Genomic DNA, 16,873 nt, shown 5'->3' with positions numbered 1-16,873 from the left:
CTGTTTATATATATATATATATATATATATATATATATATATATATATATATATATATATATATATATATTGTACATGTTTTAATGAATTGTTAAGTTGTTGAGCACATCAATTTCCCTTTCCTCATCTTTCTCAATAGCAGGAACTCTTGTATATATAAATAAAATAACAAAATATATCAAAATAAAGTCATATGTTTATTATTTAGTGCATACTGGACGGAATGGTCAGGGATAGAATGAGATATTAATGTTGCTTTTAAGCTAACAATTCCACGAATGGGACTCAGAGGATCTCTGTCTGTCCCATACACTGTGAGGGGGATCTCTGTCTCTCCCATACACTGTGTGGGGATCTGTGTCTCTCCCATACACTGTGGGGGGATCTCTGTCTCTCCCATACACTGTGTATGGGATCTCTGTCTCTCCCATACACTGTGAGGGGATCTCTGTCTCTCCCATACACTGTGTGGGGATCTCTGTCTCTCCCATACACTGTGAGGGGATCTCTGTCTCTCCCATACACTGTGTGGGGATCTGTGTCTCTCCCATACACTGTGGGGGGATCTCTGTCTCTCCCATACACTGTGTATGGGATCTCTGTCTCTCCCATACACTGTGAGGGGATCTCTGTCTCTCCCATACACTGTGTGGGGATCTCTGTCTCTCCCATACACTGTGTATGGGATCTCTGTCTCTCCCATACACTGTGAGGGGATCTCTGTCTCTCCCATACACTGTGAGGGGATCTCTGTCTCTCCCATACACTGTGAGGGGATCTCTGTCCCATACCCTGTGGGGGATCTCTGTCTCTCTCATACACTATGTATGGGATCCCTGTCTCTCCCATACACTGTGTGTGGATCCCAGTCTCTCCATACACTATGTATGGAATCCCTGTCTCTTCCATACTCTCAATAAATCATCCTTTTTCCCTTTATTGAAGAATAGAATCCCTCAATAGAAGGATTGACTGACACTAATTGTCTTCCATTAATATATATTTACAAAACTTTCTCAAAAAGGAATAAGTGGGTTTTTTAACGTAATGAATGAATTACTTGTCAGTCAGATATGGTAAAATATATATTAAATATATATTAGCAAGAAATATTTGTTGGTATTTATATATTTACAGTACTCTGTTTAGCTTATGGATTACCCAGGTCAGGCTGCGAGCAGCTGCGTCCAACAGCCTGGTTGACCAGAGCACCAAGAGGCCTGGCCAGAGACCGGGCCGCAGGAACGTTGGACCCCCGGAACCAGCAGCAGGTAGACAAAAGTAAACATGTAACTTACAACATCTAATTGGAGACATATATTGGTACAAACCTATATACAGCTTACAATGTAAATTACTTCACTGATGTAAATGCTATGTTTACAAACATATTTATATCTATAAAATAGGATGTCTCTATATCTCTGTTAGTCTGTCAGTCAGAGTAGAAGAGCTGACGCTTGGAGGCAGTCTCTCTCTCAACTATCCAACATAAAACATGGAGGGGGTATGTGTCATAGTTGTGGTCAGCCCTAGTGCCATGCTTTAGGAAATATTAACATTTATAGTGAACCCCGTACAGTTAAAAAAAAAAAGAAATCTGAAATGGAATTGCAGATGTGTTTTCCATAGAGTTTTTATATTTCCTCTCGACGTGTAATCGTTCAATTTTATGGTAACCTCGATAACGATGAACTTTAATACTTTCAAGTTGCAGAATTACATTATCTGAGACAGAGAGAGAGAGAGAGAGAGAGAGAGAGAGAGAGAGAGAGAGAGACCATGTAATACATATGTTATACACATCCCAGCTAAGCTGTTGGTTGTCATACACTTGCCACACATGTTTCTAACAACTTTAAAAGCCATTACAGATGAAAAGTCGCCAAGAATTTTCAATATTTTTCCAAGATGACGGCCATTTTACAAGATAGATGCCTATTTACCCAGTATTTTTCAGCAATACCTTCGAGATACGAGCTGTTTTGTGGATGGGTGGGCACGAGGAACATGGTGGCGTGACCATAGCGTGACCCGCGGTGACAGTAAACACTCTAATAAGCTGAAAATAGCGGTCACAGTCAATATTTTGCAGGTTACACACAAAGTGCAGGGTGTGGGTTTTGGAGTCTTCGTGATGGACTTAAGAGATACGAGTGATACGCTAATACGTGGTAATGTGTACGTATTGTCGAGTTACCTGCTGATGACACTTCTCAGTACACGACTGATGACATTATGTTCAGTGGCTACCCGGTGGTGCCCAGAGATTACTCTCGCTCTTCCCCTTACCCTCTCTCTCTCTCTCTCTCTCTCTCTCTCTCTCTCTCTCTCTCTCTCTCTCTCTCTCTCTCTCTCTCTCTCTCTCTCTCTCTCTCTCCAAAGATATATGATATATGATATTTTTATTTCCAGAAAGACGTACAGCACAGCATCGGCAGAATGTACAGCAGCAACAACAGCAGCAGCAACAGTAGTGTTCCTGCCAAGATTTACAGCCCCAACAACAGTGGGACTTTCTCTGGTGGCATCGCCAGCAGGACCAACAGCCCCCTTCACTGCAGCAAGACCAACAGCCCCCTTCACTGCAGCAGGACCAACAGTCCCCTTCACTGCAGCAAGACCAACAGCCCCCTTCACTGCAGCAGGACCAACAGCCCTCTTCACTGCAACATCACAGACAAGATCAATAGCTCTAATAGCAAAAGAATCACAGTGAAAAACGACTCCAACAACAACATGAGCAGCTCCCAGCAGCAGCAGCAGCAGCAGCAGGAGGTGAGGCCTCCAGCCAGTGTGGTCAACTGCAGCCCTTACGACCACCAGCTGCTGGAGCGCCTCGTCCCTCGCCACATCACCACAGAACATGTGGTCTTTAGTCACAAGTGAGCATAGCAACAGAGGGGAGCAACAGAGGGCAGGGAGCAACAGAGGGCAGGGAGCAACAGAGGGGAGGGAGCAACAGAGGGGAGGGAGCGACAGAAGGGAGGGAGGCATGGAGGCACGATAGGAGAGTAACGGGAGGTTTAGAGGGCGTGAGAGACTGGCAGAATGAGGCTTGATTTGAGGGAGGGAAACAGTTGATAGATACTTGCATGGATGGAGGAGAGGTCGGAGGGCGGCCTGCAAGGGGGCACTAAGGGAGGCCTGCAAGGGGGCACTAAGGGAGGCCTGGAAAGGGGGCACTAAGGGAGACCTGCAAGGGGGCACTAAGGGAGGCCTGCAAGGGGGCACTAAGGGAGGCCTGGAAAGGGGGCACTAAGGGAGGCCTGCAAGGGGGCACTAAGGGAGGCCTGCAAGGGGGCACTAAGGGAGGCCTGCAAGGGGGCACTAAGGGAGGCCTGCAAGGGGGTACTAAGGGAGGCCTGCAAGAGGCACAAAGGAAGACCTGCAAGGGGCACTCAGGGGGCCCCTGGAGAAAGGGAAAGACGGAGATAGGTTTGAGGAGAGGAGGTCGATGTTGAGAGTAATGAAAACGACTGGTAATAACTACACCTCTGGCATCGCCTCCCTTATCTGGAGAGGGGTGATAGGGGCACTGTGGGAGAGCAGGAAGGAGGAGGAAGAGGAAGTGGAAGGAGACCTAAGGAAGAGGGGGAAGTGACAGGATGAAGAACAGAAGAAAGCAACAATCAAGAAAATTTCTTTAAGAGAGCTAAGATTTTGAGACAAGCAGCCTGGACTAATATATATATATATATATATATATATATATATATATATATATATATATTGTGACGGTAACGCGTTGGTGTTCGGCTGTTTAATGCTAGGGGTATGGCCTCGTCACATAGTTATAAAAAAAATAGAAAAACTGGAACTTCGTCTGTGGTAAGGTAAGGAGAAGACACACAAAACACAAGTAAAACTTTAACAATGAAATTTTAATTACGTTAAATAAATCAAAACATGAAAATATGGACAAACAAATATGTATAATAAAATCAATGAATCAAAATAATAAGAATACTTAAATGACACAATGAAAGTTACGTTAAGGCAAAATAATAAGAAGTGCAAAACAAAAGTTAAGTGGGAGGTGCTGGAATATTGGCTTAAAGCCACCACCTCTCTCAGTACACGCTAACGTCTAGCTGGGAGGAGTGCTGGCTACGAAAGCACGGAACATTCTGAAGACTGATGTTGGGGCGACCCCCGACATCAGGTAGTATTGGGGGGCGAGTGCAGGTGCAGCCAGACCGGCGACCAATCAGCGGAGCCGTAGCGATCAACGGGTAGTTTGGTGATTTGGGTCCGAACAGGTGGCGGGCTGCATACGTTTCTGCTCACCCTTGCAAGCCTTGCTGGTGTTGTTGTCGTTGTTGGACATTTCTTCCATAGTCTTTTTATATAATTGTGAAGACGTAATTTTGGAGGGAAGAGCAGGCTCAATCTCTTGAAGGAGATTATCGTCACAACTCTCCCCCGAAGCCTGCGGTTCTGGAAGAAGTACGTCGTTATGTGGTGGAGTATTAGATGGAGTTGCTTCTACTTCATAAACTCTGGAGAGATCATGGGCTAAGATGTTGTCAGACTCTTGGTATAGCGTGTCTCCAGGTTGAATTTCTGCAGTTAGCAAGCCCATAGTAGAAGACGTTGAGATGAGAAGTGGGCGTGCTGCAGGAGGTGTAGGGTGGTGTGGTCCGTATTGATGGTGGACCGAGCACTTTTCAGGTGTGGAGTGAAGTGCTGAAGCTTCAGGATGAGGAAGAGTAGCTCCTTGCCAATTGTTCCGTAGATCCTTGTAGCAGTAGTCGCTGACAGGTGTATTCTTCTCGCCTCGTTGCTGCATCACGACACCACCCACGTCGGTACCATTGGCGTCGACATGGAGGATGAAGGGCTTATCTGACGAGGTGAGAGTGGAATTAGAAGAGGGCATAGGAGCACGATTATTATCCTGAAAGCATTTGGGAAGATCATTAAGGATTTTGGAATTAGAAAGCGCCGACTCCTTGTCAGTGCTTTCGGGAGAAGAAGCTGGGAAGGTCTCACTGTGGATGTAGGGTTCTGTGAATGTGGAATAATTAGTCAAGACAGTGGGAGGAGTACCATTATATTGCTTCAGGAGGTTGACGTGGCACAGCTGGGTCTTCCGCCGCCTATCAGGAGTCTCTATCACATAATTATTATTATTCCTGCACTCTTTGACGCAGTAGGGTCCTGAAAATCTGTTTTGTAAAGGTGAACCTGGGATAGGGAAATAAGCAAGGACGAAGTCTCCCGGCTTGAATTTTCTTACTTTGCTGGTCTGGTCGTAATGAGTCTTCATTCTCACCTGGGCTTTCAATAGATTATCATGGGCAAAGCGGTGGACTCTCTCTAGAATGTGCTGAAGGTTTTGAAGAAACTGGGGCACATTCTGATGCTCACTGAAGGTGGCATCTCTGAGAGAGTCTTTGAAAGCCTTAAGGGGAGTACGGCACTTACGGCCGTAGAGCATCTCATAAGGAGATACTCCTAGGGACTCATTGGGGAGACTTCTGAAAATACACATTATTAGGTCAATCTGCTTATCCCAATCCTTTGAGGTTTCACTACAAAACTTTTTCAAGAGTGCTTTGATGGTCTGATGACTACGTTCAAGAGAACCCTGTGAAGCAGGATGATAGGGGCTGGACAATACCTGTTTGATGTTGAACTCCTCCAGTGTCCTTTTGAAGAGATCACTGGTGAAGTTGGTGCCACAGTCACTTTGAATCTCCCTGGGAAATCCGTATTGAGTGAAGATCTTCAATAGATGTTTGATAACCGTAGCAGCCGTGATGTTCTTCACTGGAACTGCTATGGGAAATCTGGTGGTAGGACACAGGATGGTTAGGATGTAGGCGTTACCTGAACTGGTCCGAGGTAAAGGACCAACACAGTCTATTATGAGTCTGTGGAAAGGTTCCGCAGGCACCTGTATGGGAATCAGTGGTGCTCTGGGAATGGAGACGTTCGGTTTGCCTGCCATCTGACATGTATGACACTGTTTTACGTACTGTTTGACGTTGTTTACCATACCTGGCCAGTAGTAGTCTTGACGAATCCCATGGTAAGTCTTGTTGAAGCCGTAGTGGGAGAATGCTCCGTGGGCCAGGTGTAGAATAGTGGGCCGCAGGCTGGTGGGAATCACAAGTTGTTCGGTGTTGGCCCAATCGTCCTCCTCCTTCAGTTTACTGGGTCTATATCTGCGGTAGAGCAAGTCGTTCTCTAGGAAGAACCCAGGAATACTGTCGGGTTGAGTCTCAGCCTGGAAAAACAATGGTGTTAAAGTAAGATCTTCCCTCTGCAACTTACGGAACTCCAACTTGGTCAGATGCGGGGGTAGTTTCTGAGGGTCTTGAGGGACAGCGGTAGCAGTAGAGTCAGCTGGCTGTGGACGTGCGGCTTGTGCACGGGTGGTCACGAGAACCGGAGGAGAAACTTCATCACTCTCTTGAACCTCTGCTGGAACATACTCAAGAATAGGGTTACTTGGCACAGAGTTACACACCTGGGGTTTGTCCATGACGATCAGGTTGGTTGGTTGCAGGTCTTCTGCCAAGTCGTTGCCTAGGAGAAGTTGCACTCCAGGCATGGGAAAAGGCTTTTCCCTGACGGCGACTTGGACTTCCCCGTTCACGTAGGGACAATCCAGGTGGACTCTGGCGAGAGGGTATGGAGTGGTAGCAGTGAGGTCAGTGATGAAGACTGTTTCCCCGGTGTAGACTATGTTGGGCACAGCAGACTTCAAGATGATCGATTGTAGAGCCGCTGTGTCCCTCAAGATCTTCAATTTGAAACGTCCCTCCGGATTTGAACCGTTGGCAGAGACAGTTCCAGTATACAGGTGGTTACTGAAAAGAGAAAGATCATTAACATCAACACCAACATTCATCACAGGCTTACCGGACTTAGGAGGAGTTGGTTTGGGTCGTTGTTGGTCAGTGGTTCCCTTGTATTGAGACTTACCACACTTGTCTATGGTATGTCCATAGAGTCTACAATACTTGCAGTACAGTTGTGAACCAGCTTGATCGGGGCTCACCTTCTCGTAACTGTACCACGACTTCTTACTGGAGGATGGTTCAGGTGTCAGCCGGTGGATGAGGCTGTAAGTGTCAGCCGACTTAGCACACTTCAGGTAGTCGGTTTCTTCTTTATCTGCTAAGTAGAGGCGGACAGGAGGCGGCACACGTCTCAAGAATTCTTCAACAAGCATCAGGTTGACGAGTTCTGTAAAAGTAGAGACATGTGCTGCTTCCAGCCATTTCATGAAATACCTCCGTTTCGTGTTAGCAAACTCGAGGAAGGTAGTGGTACTTGCCTTCAGGTGGTCACGGAATTTCCTTCTATAACTTTCAGTAGAGAGTAGGTAGGCGTCTAACACTGCTTGTTTCAGAGTGTAGTAGTCATTCTCAGACGCCAAAGTACTGAGTGTGACTGCAGCTCTACCTGTAAGATGGACTCTGAGAAGTGTGGCCCATTGGTCGACAGGCCAACTGAGTTGATTAGCAAGGGTTTCAAAGGTGGTAAAGAACACATCAACTTCTGCTTCTACAAAGGATGGCATTAACTTACTTGCATGTGATATATTAAAACTGACGGGAAGATTGGCAGTAGCTTGCTGGCGTTGAGCGAGGTGTGAAGTTTCCAACGTGTATTCCCGTTGACGACACTCAAGAGCCAGAGTCGCTTGTTGCTTGTCATGTTCACGTTGCATTTCCAACTCGCGTTGTTTGGTTTCAAGCCGTATGCGTTCCCGCTCCTGGAGTAAGGCAATCTCACGTTCTTGTTCTTCCCTTCGTATGGCAGCTGCTCGTTCTTGTTGTTCGAGGGCTTCCCTTTGCTGCTCACGTTCAATCTTGGCCAGCTCTAGTTTAAGTTTCATCGTTGCCAAGTCAGTTTTCTCTGCAATATAGTAAGTTTCATGAGTTTCAGAGTCTATCTTACCTTGCTCTAAATAGTAATCCAGCAACAGGTTGTGTAGGTCATTTTTGTTGGCTTGGTAGGGAACTTCTAGTTGATACTCATGTGCAAGAGTTTGTAGTTCAGTCCTCTTGGCACGACTTAAAGTCCCTATTTCACCTGCTGGATTTGCACGGAAAGTTTGGAGACGAAACATGGTGAAATTAGCAAATAAAGGTACACGAATGTTCAATAATGAAATGTCAGAAACAGGACAACGTGGCAACTGGTACCTATCCTGTGTGATCTTTAACAATTAACGTTAAGTGAAAGATATTAAATGATTAAATTAAATCAAGGGCGCAGGAAATCTTGTACCCGGTACTCATGTAAGAGAATAAGGGCAAGAAAATCCTACTAACAAATGAAACAAAGTTTCGAAAACAAATGAAACAGTTAAATGCTTCAAAAGTAAAATTGGTAGTCCAAGAATGTAGGCATACCTTGCCAAGTCTCTATAGGACATAAAGCAAGTTTTTCCCACTGAATTTAATATGATACTTACAGAATTAGCGAACTTTTGTGCTCTGAAAAAATAAGCTAATTCCCTACCGTTGTATGTATCATCATCTCTGACTGACGTGTAGGGGTGCGAGGTGTCAACTGGTGACGAGAACTGCTGCTGAGGTCCCAATTCAGCAACTAAAGTTCGAGCTAGAGGAACTATGGCCCTCTTTGTCCTCCTACAGTCAGATTGCAGAAGATTGGGTACTCTTGACCCGGGGCAGACCACAGTACCAGGGTACCAATATGATGATCTGTCAGAATGAGAAATATTCAAGGGACATAGATGGTAAATACGAGTAATAACATGGAGGGAGAGATGACCAATTAAGAGTATGACTGCGGCCTACAGTCACCACGTAATCCAAAGTTGTCTCACCTTCACTATATGTTACTCTCGTAATGCACAATACACCGCACCTTATAAAAAATGAAATTGAATGAAAAATAGTAAAGCTACGTTAACAGAGTTAAATACGCTTACCATAAATTACCACTTGGCACCAGTACCTGAGTGAGGCTCCTAGGACAGGCCCCCATATAACTTGTGACGGTAACGCGTTGGTGTTCGGCTGTTTAATGCTAGGGGTATGGCCTCGTCACATAGTTATAAAAAAAATAGAAAAACTGGAACTTCGTCTGTGGTAAGGTAAGGAGAAGACACACAAAACACAAGTAAAACTTTAACAATGAAATTTTAATTACGTTAAATAAATCAAAACATGAAAATATGGACAAACAAATATGTATAATAAAATCAATGAATCAAAATAATAAGAATACTTAAATGACACAATGAAAGTTACGTTAAGGCAAAATAATAAGAAGTGCAAAACAAAAGTTAAGTGGGAGGTGCTGGAATATTGGCTTAAAGCCACCACCTCTCTCAGTACACGCTAACGTCTAGCTGGGAGGAGTGCTGGCTACGAAAGCACGGAACATTCTGAAGACTGATGTTGGGGCGACCCCCGACATCAGGTAGTATTGGGGGGCGAGTGCAGGTGCAGCCAGACCGGCGACCAATCAGCGGAGCCGTAGCGATCAACGGGTAGTTTGGTGATTTGGGTCCGAACAGGTGGCGGGCTGCATACGTTTCTGCTCACCCTTGCAAGCCTTGCTGGTGTTGTTGTCGTTGTTGGACATTTCTTCCATAGTCTTTTTATATAATTGTGAAGACGTAATTTTGGAGGGAAGAGCAGGCTCAATCTCTTGAAGGAGATTATCGTCACAATATATATATATATATATATATATATATATATACTTCCGTGATTTGGGTGTTCATGGTAGGTCGCTCTATTCTTATGTGAATTGCCTCAAGAATTTGTAATCTTCTTGAATCTTGGGTTTTGTCTATTATGCAAGTATCCTTGTTCAACATTTCTCTTGTTAGAGTAATGTCATGGGCTTGTCTCATGTGATTCCTAGGGGCACCAGATTGAAGATGGCATGTCAAACGCCTCGTCAGCTTGGTCGACGTCATACCTATGTACTTACATTGAAGGTTACATCCTTCGTGGGGGCAAGTGTACATGTATACAACGCTTGACTGCTGTAGAGGGTTCTCCGTCGGCTTCGGCCTGTTTTTGATAAGGAGTTCGGAAGTCTTCTTGGTTTTGTAGAATATTATCAGGTTTATGTTTTTGGTTTATGTTTTTGGTTAGCAACGCGGAAATAAACGCTGCTATAAGAAGACACTTGGACCGTTGGTATAATTCAGAACCTAGAACAGAAACCACAACACCTCCAATAAAATTATATTACAAATCAACCATGCACAGTGAACATATAAAAGAGGAAAGAATAATGAAAGAAATAATCCGTAAAGGAGTAAAAAGCATTACTCCTAACCAAAACATAAACCTGATAATATTCTACAAAACCAAGAAGACTTCCGAACTCCTTATCAAAAACAGGCCGAAGCCGACGGAGAACCCTCTACAGCAGTCAAGCGTTGTATACATGTACACTTGCCCCCACGAAGGATGTAACCTTCAATGTAAGTACATAGGTATGACGTCGACTAAGCTGACGAGGCGTTTGACATGCCATCTTCAATCTGGTGCCCCTAGGAATCACATGAGACAAGCCCATGACATTACTCTAACAAGAGAAATGTTGAACAAGAATACTTGCATAATAGACAAAACCCAAGATTCAAGAAGATTACAAATTCTTGAGGCAATTCATATATATATATATATATATATATATATATATATATATATATATATATATATATATATATATATATATATATATATATATACATACATATATATATATATATATATATATATATATATATATATATATATATATATATATATATATATATACATACATATATATATATATATATATATATATATATATATATATATATATATATATATATACATACATATATATATATATATATATATATATATATATATATATATATATATATATATATATATATATATATATATCGTGCGTACTGCATTTTATGCATGGAAAGGATGCATGATATCAATGGTGGTGAAAGGTGCCTGCAGACTCTAACCAAAATATCAAACGACTTTTGTGTGTGAATAAAGTATGTGTGCGAGCAGCTCCGAGGTCCGGCTCCACTCTTGTGACGCATCAGAGACATCAACCACAAATCCGGCATCAGCCAGAGACTTGGAGCCGGCTGTTAGAAAAGGCAAGAGAAGAACATTGCGACCTCAGATGTCGCAGCGAAGATTTGGTTTAAAATATACTAAGAGTGGTGAAAGATTTGATGTTGCAAAATAAAGCTTTGCAAATCAAATGATTAGCATTTTCCATAATTAATTCATTTGGTTAAGGGACAGGCAGCCTGTGTGTATGTTTAGGCTGGTGTTGAGGTCCTTCCCACCCTTCACTGTACAACTACTGACCCTCCACCAGGATGCAACTGCACAATGCAACCGGGGGGGGGGAGGTAATTAAAGTGAAGTAATCACACATCAGTAAAGAAATAGGGGCATAATGGGGGATGGAAGCCACACAATGGGGTAAGGTTGTGAGACCTCTCGATATCCAGTGGTGTATGGCGAGGTCTGGGTCTAAGCGTAGGCAAGGTATCCAAGTAGTTATACTCGGTATATTTAAGCTGGTTTTTTCTTTTATGAGTATAGCTTCCAGCAGATTGTGTGTGTGTATATTCAGGACTAAAGTAGTTGTAAACTCTTGCTTTAACACCCATCCCCCACCGTGGGTGATGGGCCTCAAGCCCAATGTCAGAGCCAAACAAGGTGCGGTGTTTGACAAGTGTTATGTCTCTTCTTCCCCTCACAGGACGAAGGTCGGAGGGCGCTCCCTGTACTTCTTCAGCCCGGCGGCGAGGGGCGGCCTGACCAAGCCCGTCTTCACCACCAGGGAGAAGCTTATATCTATCCTGGACGGTCCCCCGGTCAGTCTTCACTACCTGCTGGCTATAAGCCCTTCTCTCAGAGAACTGTGGTGGAGTTACTGTGTGTTATTGTTTATGGTGTGGCGTAGTTAAGCTCGTGAGGAAATTGTTATCGTGTATCTGTAAACTGGATATCTTGGTTCATCTTGCACTCTGAGGTGATAATATTATAGCGTCTTACTCTTTTAAATTGAACGTTTTGTGTCATATTAAATCTGTAAGCTTGGTAAGTTCAGTTGGGTGTGATGATGTGACCCAGCCAGAGTCTGGGATGTGGCCCAGCCACAGTCTGGGATGTGACCCAGCCAGAGTCTGGGATGTGGCCCAGCCACAGTCTGGGATGTGACCCAGCCAGAGTCTGGGATGTGGCCCAGCCACAGTCTGGGATGTGACCCAGCCAGAGTCTGGGATGTGGCCCAGCCACAGTCTGGGATGTGACCCAGCCAGAGTCTGGGATGTGGCCCAGCCAGAGTCTGGGATGTGGCCCAGCCACAGTCTGGGATGTGGCCCAGCCACAGTCTGGGATGTGACCCAGCCACAGTCTGGGATGTGGCCCAGCCACAGTCTGGGATGTGGCCCAGTCACAGTCTGGGATGTGGCCCAGCCACAGTCTGGGATGTGACCCAGCCAGAGTCTGGGATGTGGCCCAGCCACAGTCTGGGATGTGACCCAGCCAGAGTCTGGGATGTGGCCCAGCCACAGTCTGGGATGTGACCCAGCCAGAGTCTGGGATGTGGCCCAGCCACAGTCTGGGATGTGGCCCAGCCACAGTCTGGGATGTGGCCCAGCCACAGTCTGGGATGTGACCCAGCCAGAGTCTAAGATGTGGCCCAGCCACAGTCTGGGATGTGACCCAGCCAGAGTCTGGGATGTGGCCCAGCCACAGTCTGGGATGTGGCCCAGCCACAGTCTGGGATGTGACCCAGCCAGAGTCTGGGATGTGGCCCAGCCACAGTCTGGGATGTGGCCCAGCCACAGTCTGGGATGTGGCCCAGCCAGAGTCTGGGATGTGACCCAGCCAGAGTCTGGGATGTGGCCCAGCCACAGTCTGGGATGTGACCCAGCCAGAGTCTGGGATGTAGCCCAGCCACAGTCTGGGATGTGGCCCAGCCACAGTCTGGGATGTGACCCAGCCACAGTCTGGGATGTGGCCCACCCACAGTCTGGGATGTGACCCAGCCACAGTCTGGGATGTGGCCCAGCCACAGTCTGGGATGTGACCCACGCCACAGTCTGGGATGTGGCCCAGCCACAGTCTGGGATGTGGCCCAGCCACAGTCTGGGATGTGACCCAGCCACAGTCTGGGATGTGACCCAGCCACAGTCTGGGATGTGACCCCACGCCACAGTCTGGGATGTGGCTCAGCCACAGTTTGGGATGTGGCCCAGCCACAGTCTGGGATGTGACCCCACGCCACAGTCTGGGATGTGGCCCAGCCACAGTCTGGGATGTGGCCCAGCCACAGTCTGGGATGTGGCCCAGCCACAGTCTGGGATGTGACCCCACGCCACAGTCTGGGATGTGGCTCAGCCACAGTCTGGGATGTGGCCCAGCCACAGTCTGGGATGTGACCCCACGCCACAGTCTGGGATGTGGCCCAGCCACAGTCTGGGATGTGACCCCACGCCACAGTCTGGGATGTGGCCCAGCCACAGTCTGGGATGTGACCCAGCCACAGTCTGGGATGTGACCCCACGCCACAGTCTGGGATGTGACCCCACGCCATAGTCTGGGATGTGACCCCACGCCACAGTCTGGGATGTGGCCCAGCCACAGTCTGGGATGTGACCCAGCCACAGTCTGGGATGTGACCCCACGCCACAGTCTGGGATGTGGCCCAGCCACAGTCTGGGATGTGACCCAGCCACAGTCTGGGATGTGACCCCACGCCACAGTCTGGGATGTGACCCCACGCCATAGTCTGGGATGTGACCCCACGCCACAGTCTGGGATGTGGCCCAGCCATTACCAAAGCTGTTTTTGCTCTCTTGCCCTTTTTTAATTCATTCAACCGTTCTTGAGGTCGTAATGAACCTAGATGAACGTAGGGTAGGATCAGTGTGAGTTAAATTTTGCTGGTGCTAAGAAGTTAGGTGGGGGGTGGGGGGGGAGTGATTTCTGCTAACGGCAGACAACGTTAGAACTTTCCAGAAGGGAGATACAAGCCGTTGTCATGGGAACGGTTCAGGATGTCGTGCGCGGGAACCAATCAGAGCGAAGTGGAATTCAAGCCGTTTTGCAAGGACGCGCTGTGATTGGTCCAAGCACGCCACTCACACACCAGACTTTGTTGAGGCAACACTCACCCGGAGCTCCTCACCTCCCGGTCTTATGTTACTATTTATATATTTGTACAAGAAGGTACAATGGGTTTATGAGAGTACATAGCATTGATGTTTCTACATTCTTGTCAAGCCACTAACACGCATAGCGTTTCGGGGCAGGTCCTTAATCTAACAGATAATTGTAAGTAGGTAATTTCTAACAAAATTGAAAAAATGTTTACAGGTACATTGTAAGAAAATTTGACAAAGATTAGTAGGTACATTAATATAAATTTTGAGGGTTATCAACGGGTACATTGTAGCATTATTTGAGGGTTATTGTATTTCAAGGTATAATGTAGTAAAATATGCGTTCAATATAACAACCATGATATAAGATGATAGCAGTGATTACAATGGTGAAGTTGTATAGCTTAGGTTCATATATTGGGGGATTGAGTAGCACTAGATACAGTGTGGGTTTGAAGCACTAGGTAGGAAACTATGAAGATGGAATCAGGTACTTTTTGGTTTTATTTTTGAATAAGGCAAAAGTTGGACGGCTTTTTAATTCACTAGGGAGTGAGTTCCATAGACTGGGTCCCTTTATTTGCATAAAGTGTTTACACAGATAAAGTTTGACTCTGGGGATATCAAAGAAATATTTATTTCTGGTGTGGTGATAATGAGTCCTATTACATCTGTCAAAGAAGAGTTTTAGATCAGGATTTGTATTTAAGAACAAGGTTTTGTAAATGTAAATGACCCAAGAGAATGTGTGGAGTGAGTTTATGTTTAGGATGTTTGGGGATTTAAACAGAGGGACTGAGTGTTGTCTGAAAACAGAGTTTGTTATTGTTCTGATAGCAGATTTTTGCTGGGTGATGATGGGCTTGAGGTGGTTTGCAGTGGCTGAACCCCATGCACAGATACTGTATGTAAGATAGGGATAGATTAGTGCATAGTATAGTGAGAGGAGAACAGAGTTTGGAACATAATATCTGATTTTAGAAAGTATACCAACTGTTTTAGACACTTTCTTGGTTATGTGTTGTATGTGGGGGCTGAAGTTAAGTCTCTTGTCTAAGTATAGGCCAAGGAACTTTCCATCATTTTTATTGCTGATGTTAACATTGTCTATCTGAAGATGAACTGCATTTGTTGATTTGCTTCCAGATAAGATGTAGTAGATCTTTTCTATGTTTAGTGTGAGTTTGTTGGTTGACTTTTTAAATTCAATATTTACAACATTATTTAATGAGTGTGGGTTGGGGTCTGAGTAGATGAGGACAGTATCATCAGCAAATAATATAGGTTTAAGCCCGTTAGAGACATTTGGCAGATCATTGATGTATATAAGAAACAGGAGGATCCTAGGATGCTGCCCTGTGGCACCCCTACGGTTAATGGTAGAGTGGGAGAAGTTATATCATTGATGGCTACGTACTGGTGTCTGTCACTAAGATAGGATCGGATATAGTCCAGGGCAAGGCCTCGGATTCCATAATGGTGGAGTTTAAGCAAGAGATAGTTATGGTTAACAGTATCAAAGGCATAATACCATATTAATGTAAGGTCAGTAGGAACGACCAAAAGAACACTGGTGAGGTCCAGTGTCGTGTGCGGGGTCCCAGGAGCTACACACTTCAGCAGTATGGACTTTATGTAACTCCTAAATGAAAGTAGTAAGGAAAATATAGGGAATAGGATAGGTGTTACAATAGCCAGTGCTATATGGAAATTTTATTCCGAATTGCTTAATCTAAACCAACAATAACAGCATTATTCTCGCTCACTGCTGAAGAGGATCCGGGATGGGATATATATATATATATATATATATATATATATATATATATATATATATATATATATATATATATATATATATATATATATATATATATATATATATTCACTACACGGTAGCACTGCAGGTGTTAGGGTGTAGTGCGAATGTTTTCGTGGCGGTGAAGCCATAGTATATCTGAAGGAAATGAGATCACAGGATATTTTGAGTCCGGGAAGCCGACCCGAGTGATATGGCAACACGGCAGAGGGTTAATGTGGGTTGACTACTGTGTAGGCCAGACTATGTGGTCCTGGTAGCCGCTCGTAGCCCCCTAGTTGTCGATTTTTGGCTATTTGTGGGTACATTGTTATTAATGTGTGTGTGTGCCTATGGGATTACTTATTAGTATTGTAGATTAGGAATGACTGCTGCGTTCTGTGCATTGAATGGTTAAGTAGTATTTTCTGATACGGAAAGATTCTGTGTGAGTGGTTTGTTTTTGATGAGAGGGTTACTAGCTTCCCTGCCCTTCACCACCTTCCCTGCCCTTCACCACCTTCCCTGCCCTTCACCACCTTCCCTACCCTTCACCACCTTCCCTGCCCTTCATTACCTTCCCTGCCCTTCACCACCTTCCCTGCCCTTCACCACCTTCCCTGCCCTTCACCACCTTCCCTGCCCTTCACCACCTTCCCTGCCCTTCACCACCTTCCCAACCCTTCACCACCTTCCCTGCCCTTCATTACCTTCCCTGCCCTTCACCACCTTCCCTGCCCTTCACCACCTTCCCTGCCCTTCACCACCTTCCCTGCCCTTCACCACCTTCCCTGCCCTTCACCACCTTCCCTGCCCTTCACCACCTTCCCTGCCCTTCACCACCTTCCCTGCCCTTCACCACCTTCCCTGCCCTTCACCACCTTCCCTGCCCTTCACCACCTTCCCTGCCCTTCACCACCTTC

At 45.5% G+C, this 16,873-nt stretch overlaps 2 protein-coding genes across 2 annotated transcripts in view; one reads left to right on the top strand and one right to left on the bottom strand.

Moving 5' to 3' along the window:
• LOC123765914 (micronuclear linker histone polyprotein-like) overlaps positions 1-2,012 on the bottom strand; it is a 49,615-nt gene extending 47,603 nt beyond the window's left edge. The window contains exon 1 of the mRNA XM_069336831.1: positions 1,947-2,012. Coding sequence (XP_069192932.1) covers positions 1,947-2,012 — 66 coding nt within the window. The remainder of the gene's footprint in view (positions 1-1,946) is intronic.
• A 354-nt stretch (positions 2,013-2,366) lies between these two features.
• LOC123765752 (uncharacterized) overlaps positions 2,367-16,873 on the top strand; it is a 36,904-nt gene continuing 22,397 nt past the window's right edge. The window contains exons 1-2 of the mRNA XM_069337142.1: positions 2,367-2,885; positions 11,743-11,857. Of these exons, the coding sequence (XP_069193243.1) occupies positions 2,443-2,885; positions 11,743-11,857 (558 nt within the window). The 5' untranslated portion in view covers positions 2,367-2,442. The remainder of the gene's footprint in view (positions 2,886-11,742; positions 11,858-16,873) is intronic.

This window comes from Procambarus clarkii, chromosome 37 (genome assembly GCF_040958095.1).
Source record: "Procambarus clarkii isolate CNS0578487 chromosome 37, FALCON_Pclarkii_2.0, whole genome shotgun sequence".
Classification (NCBI taxonomy): Eukaryota; Metazoa; Arthropoda; class Malacostraca; order Decapoda; family Cambaridae; genus Procambarus; species Procambarus clarkii.
The sequence above is the reverse complement of the archived record's forward strand: the minus strand, read 5'-3'. Positions and strand labels throughout refer to the sequence as shown.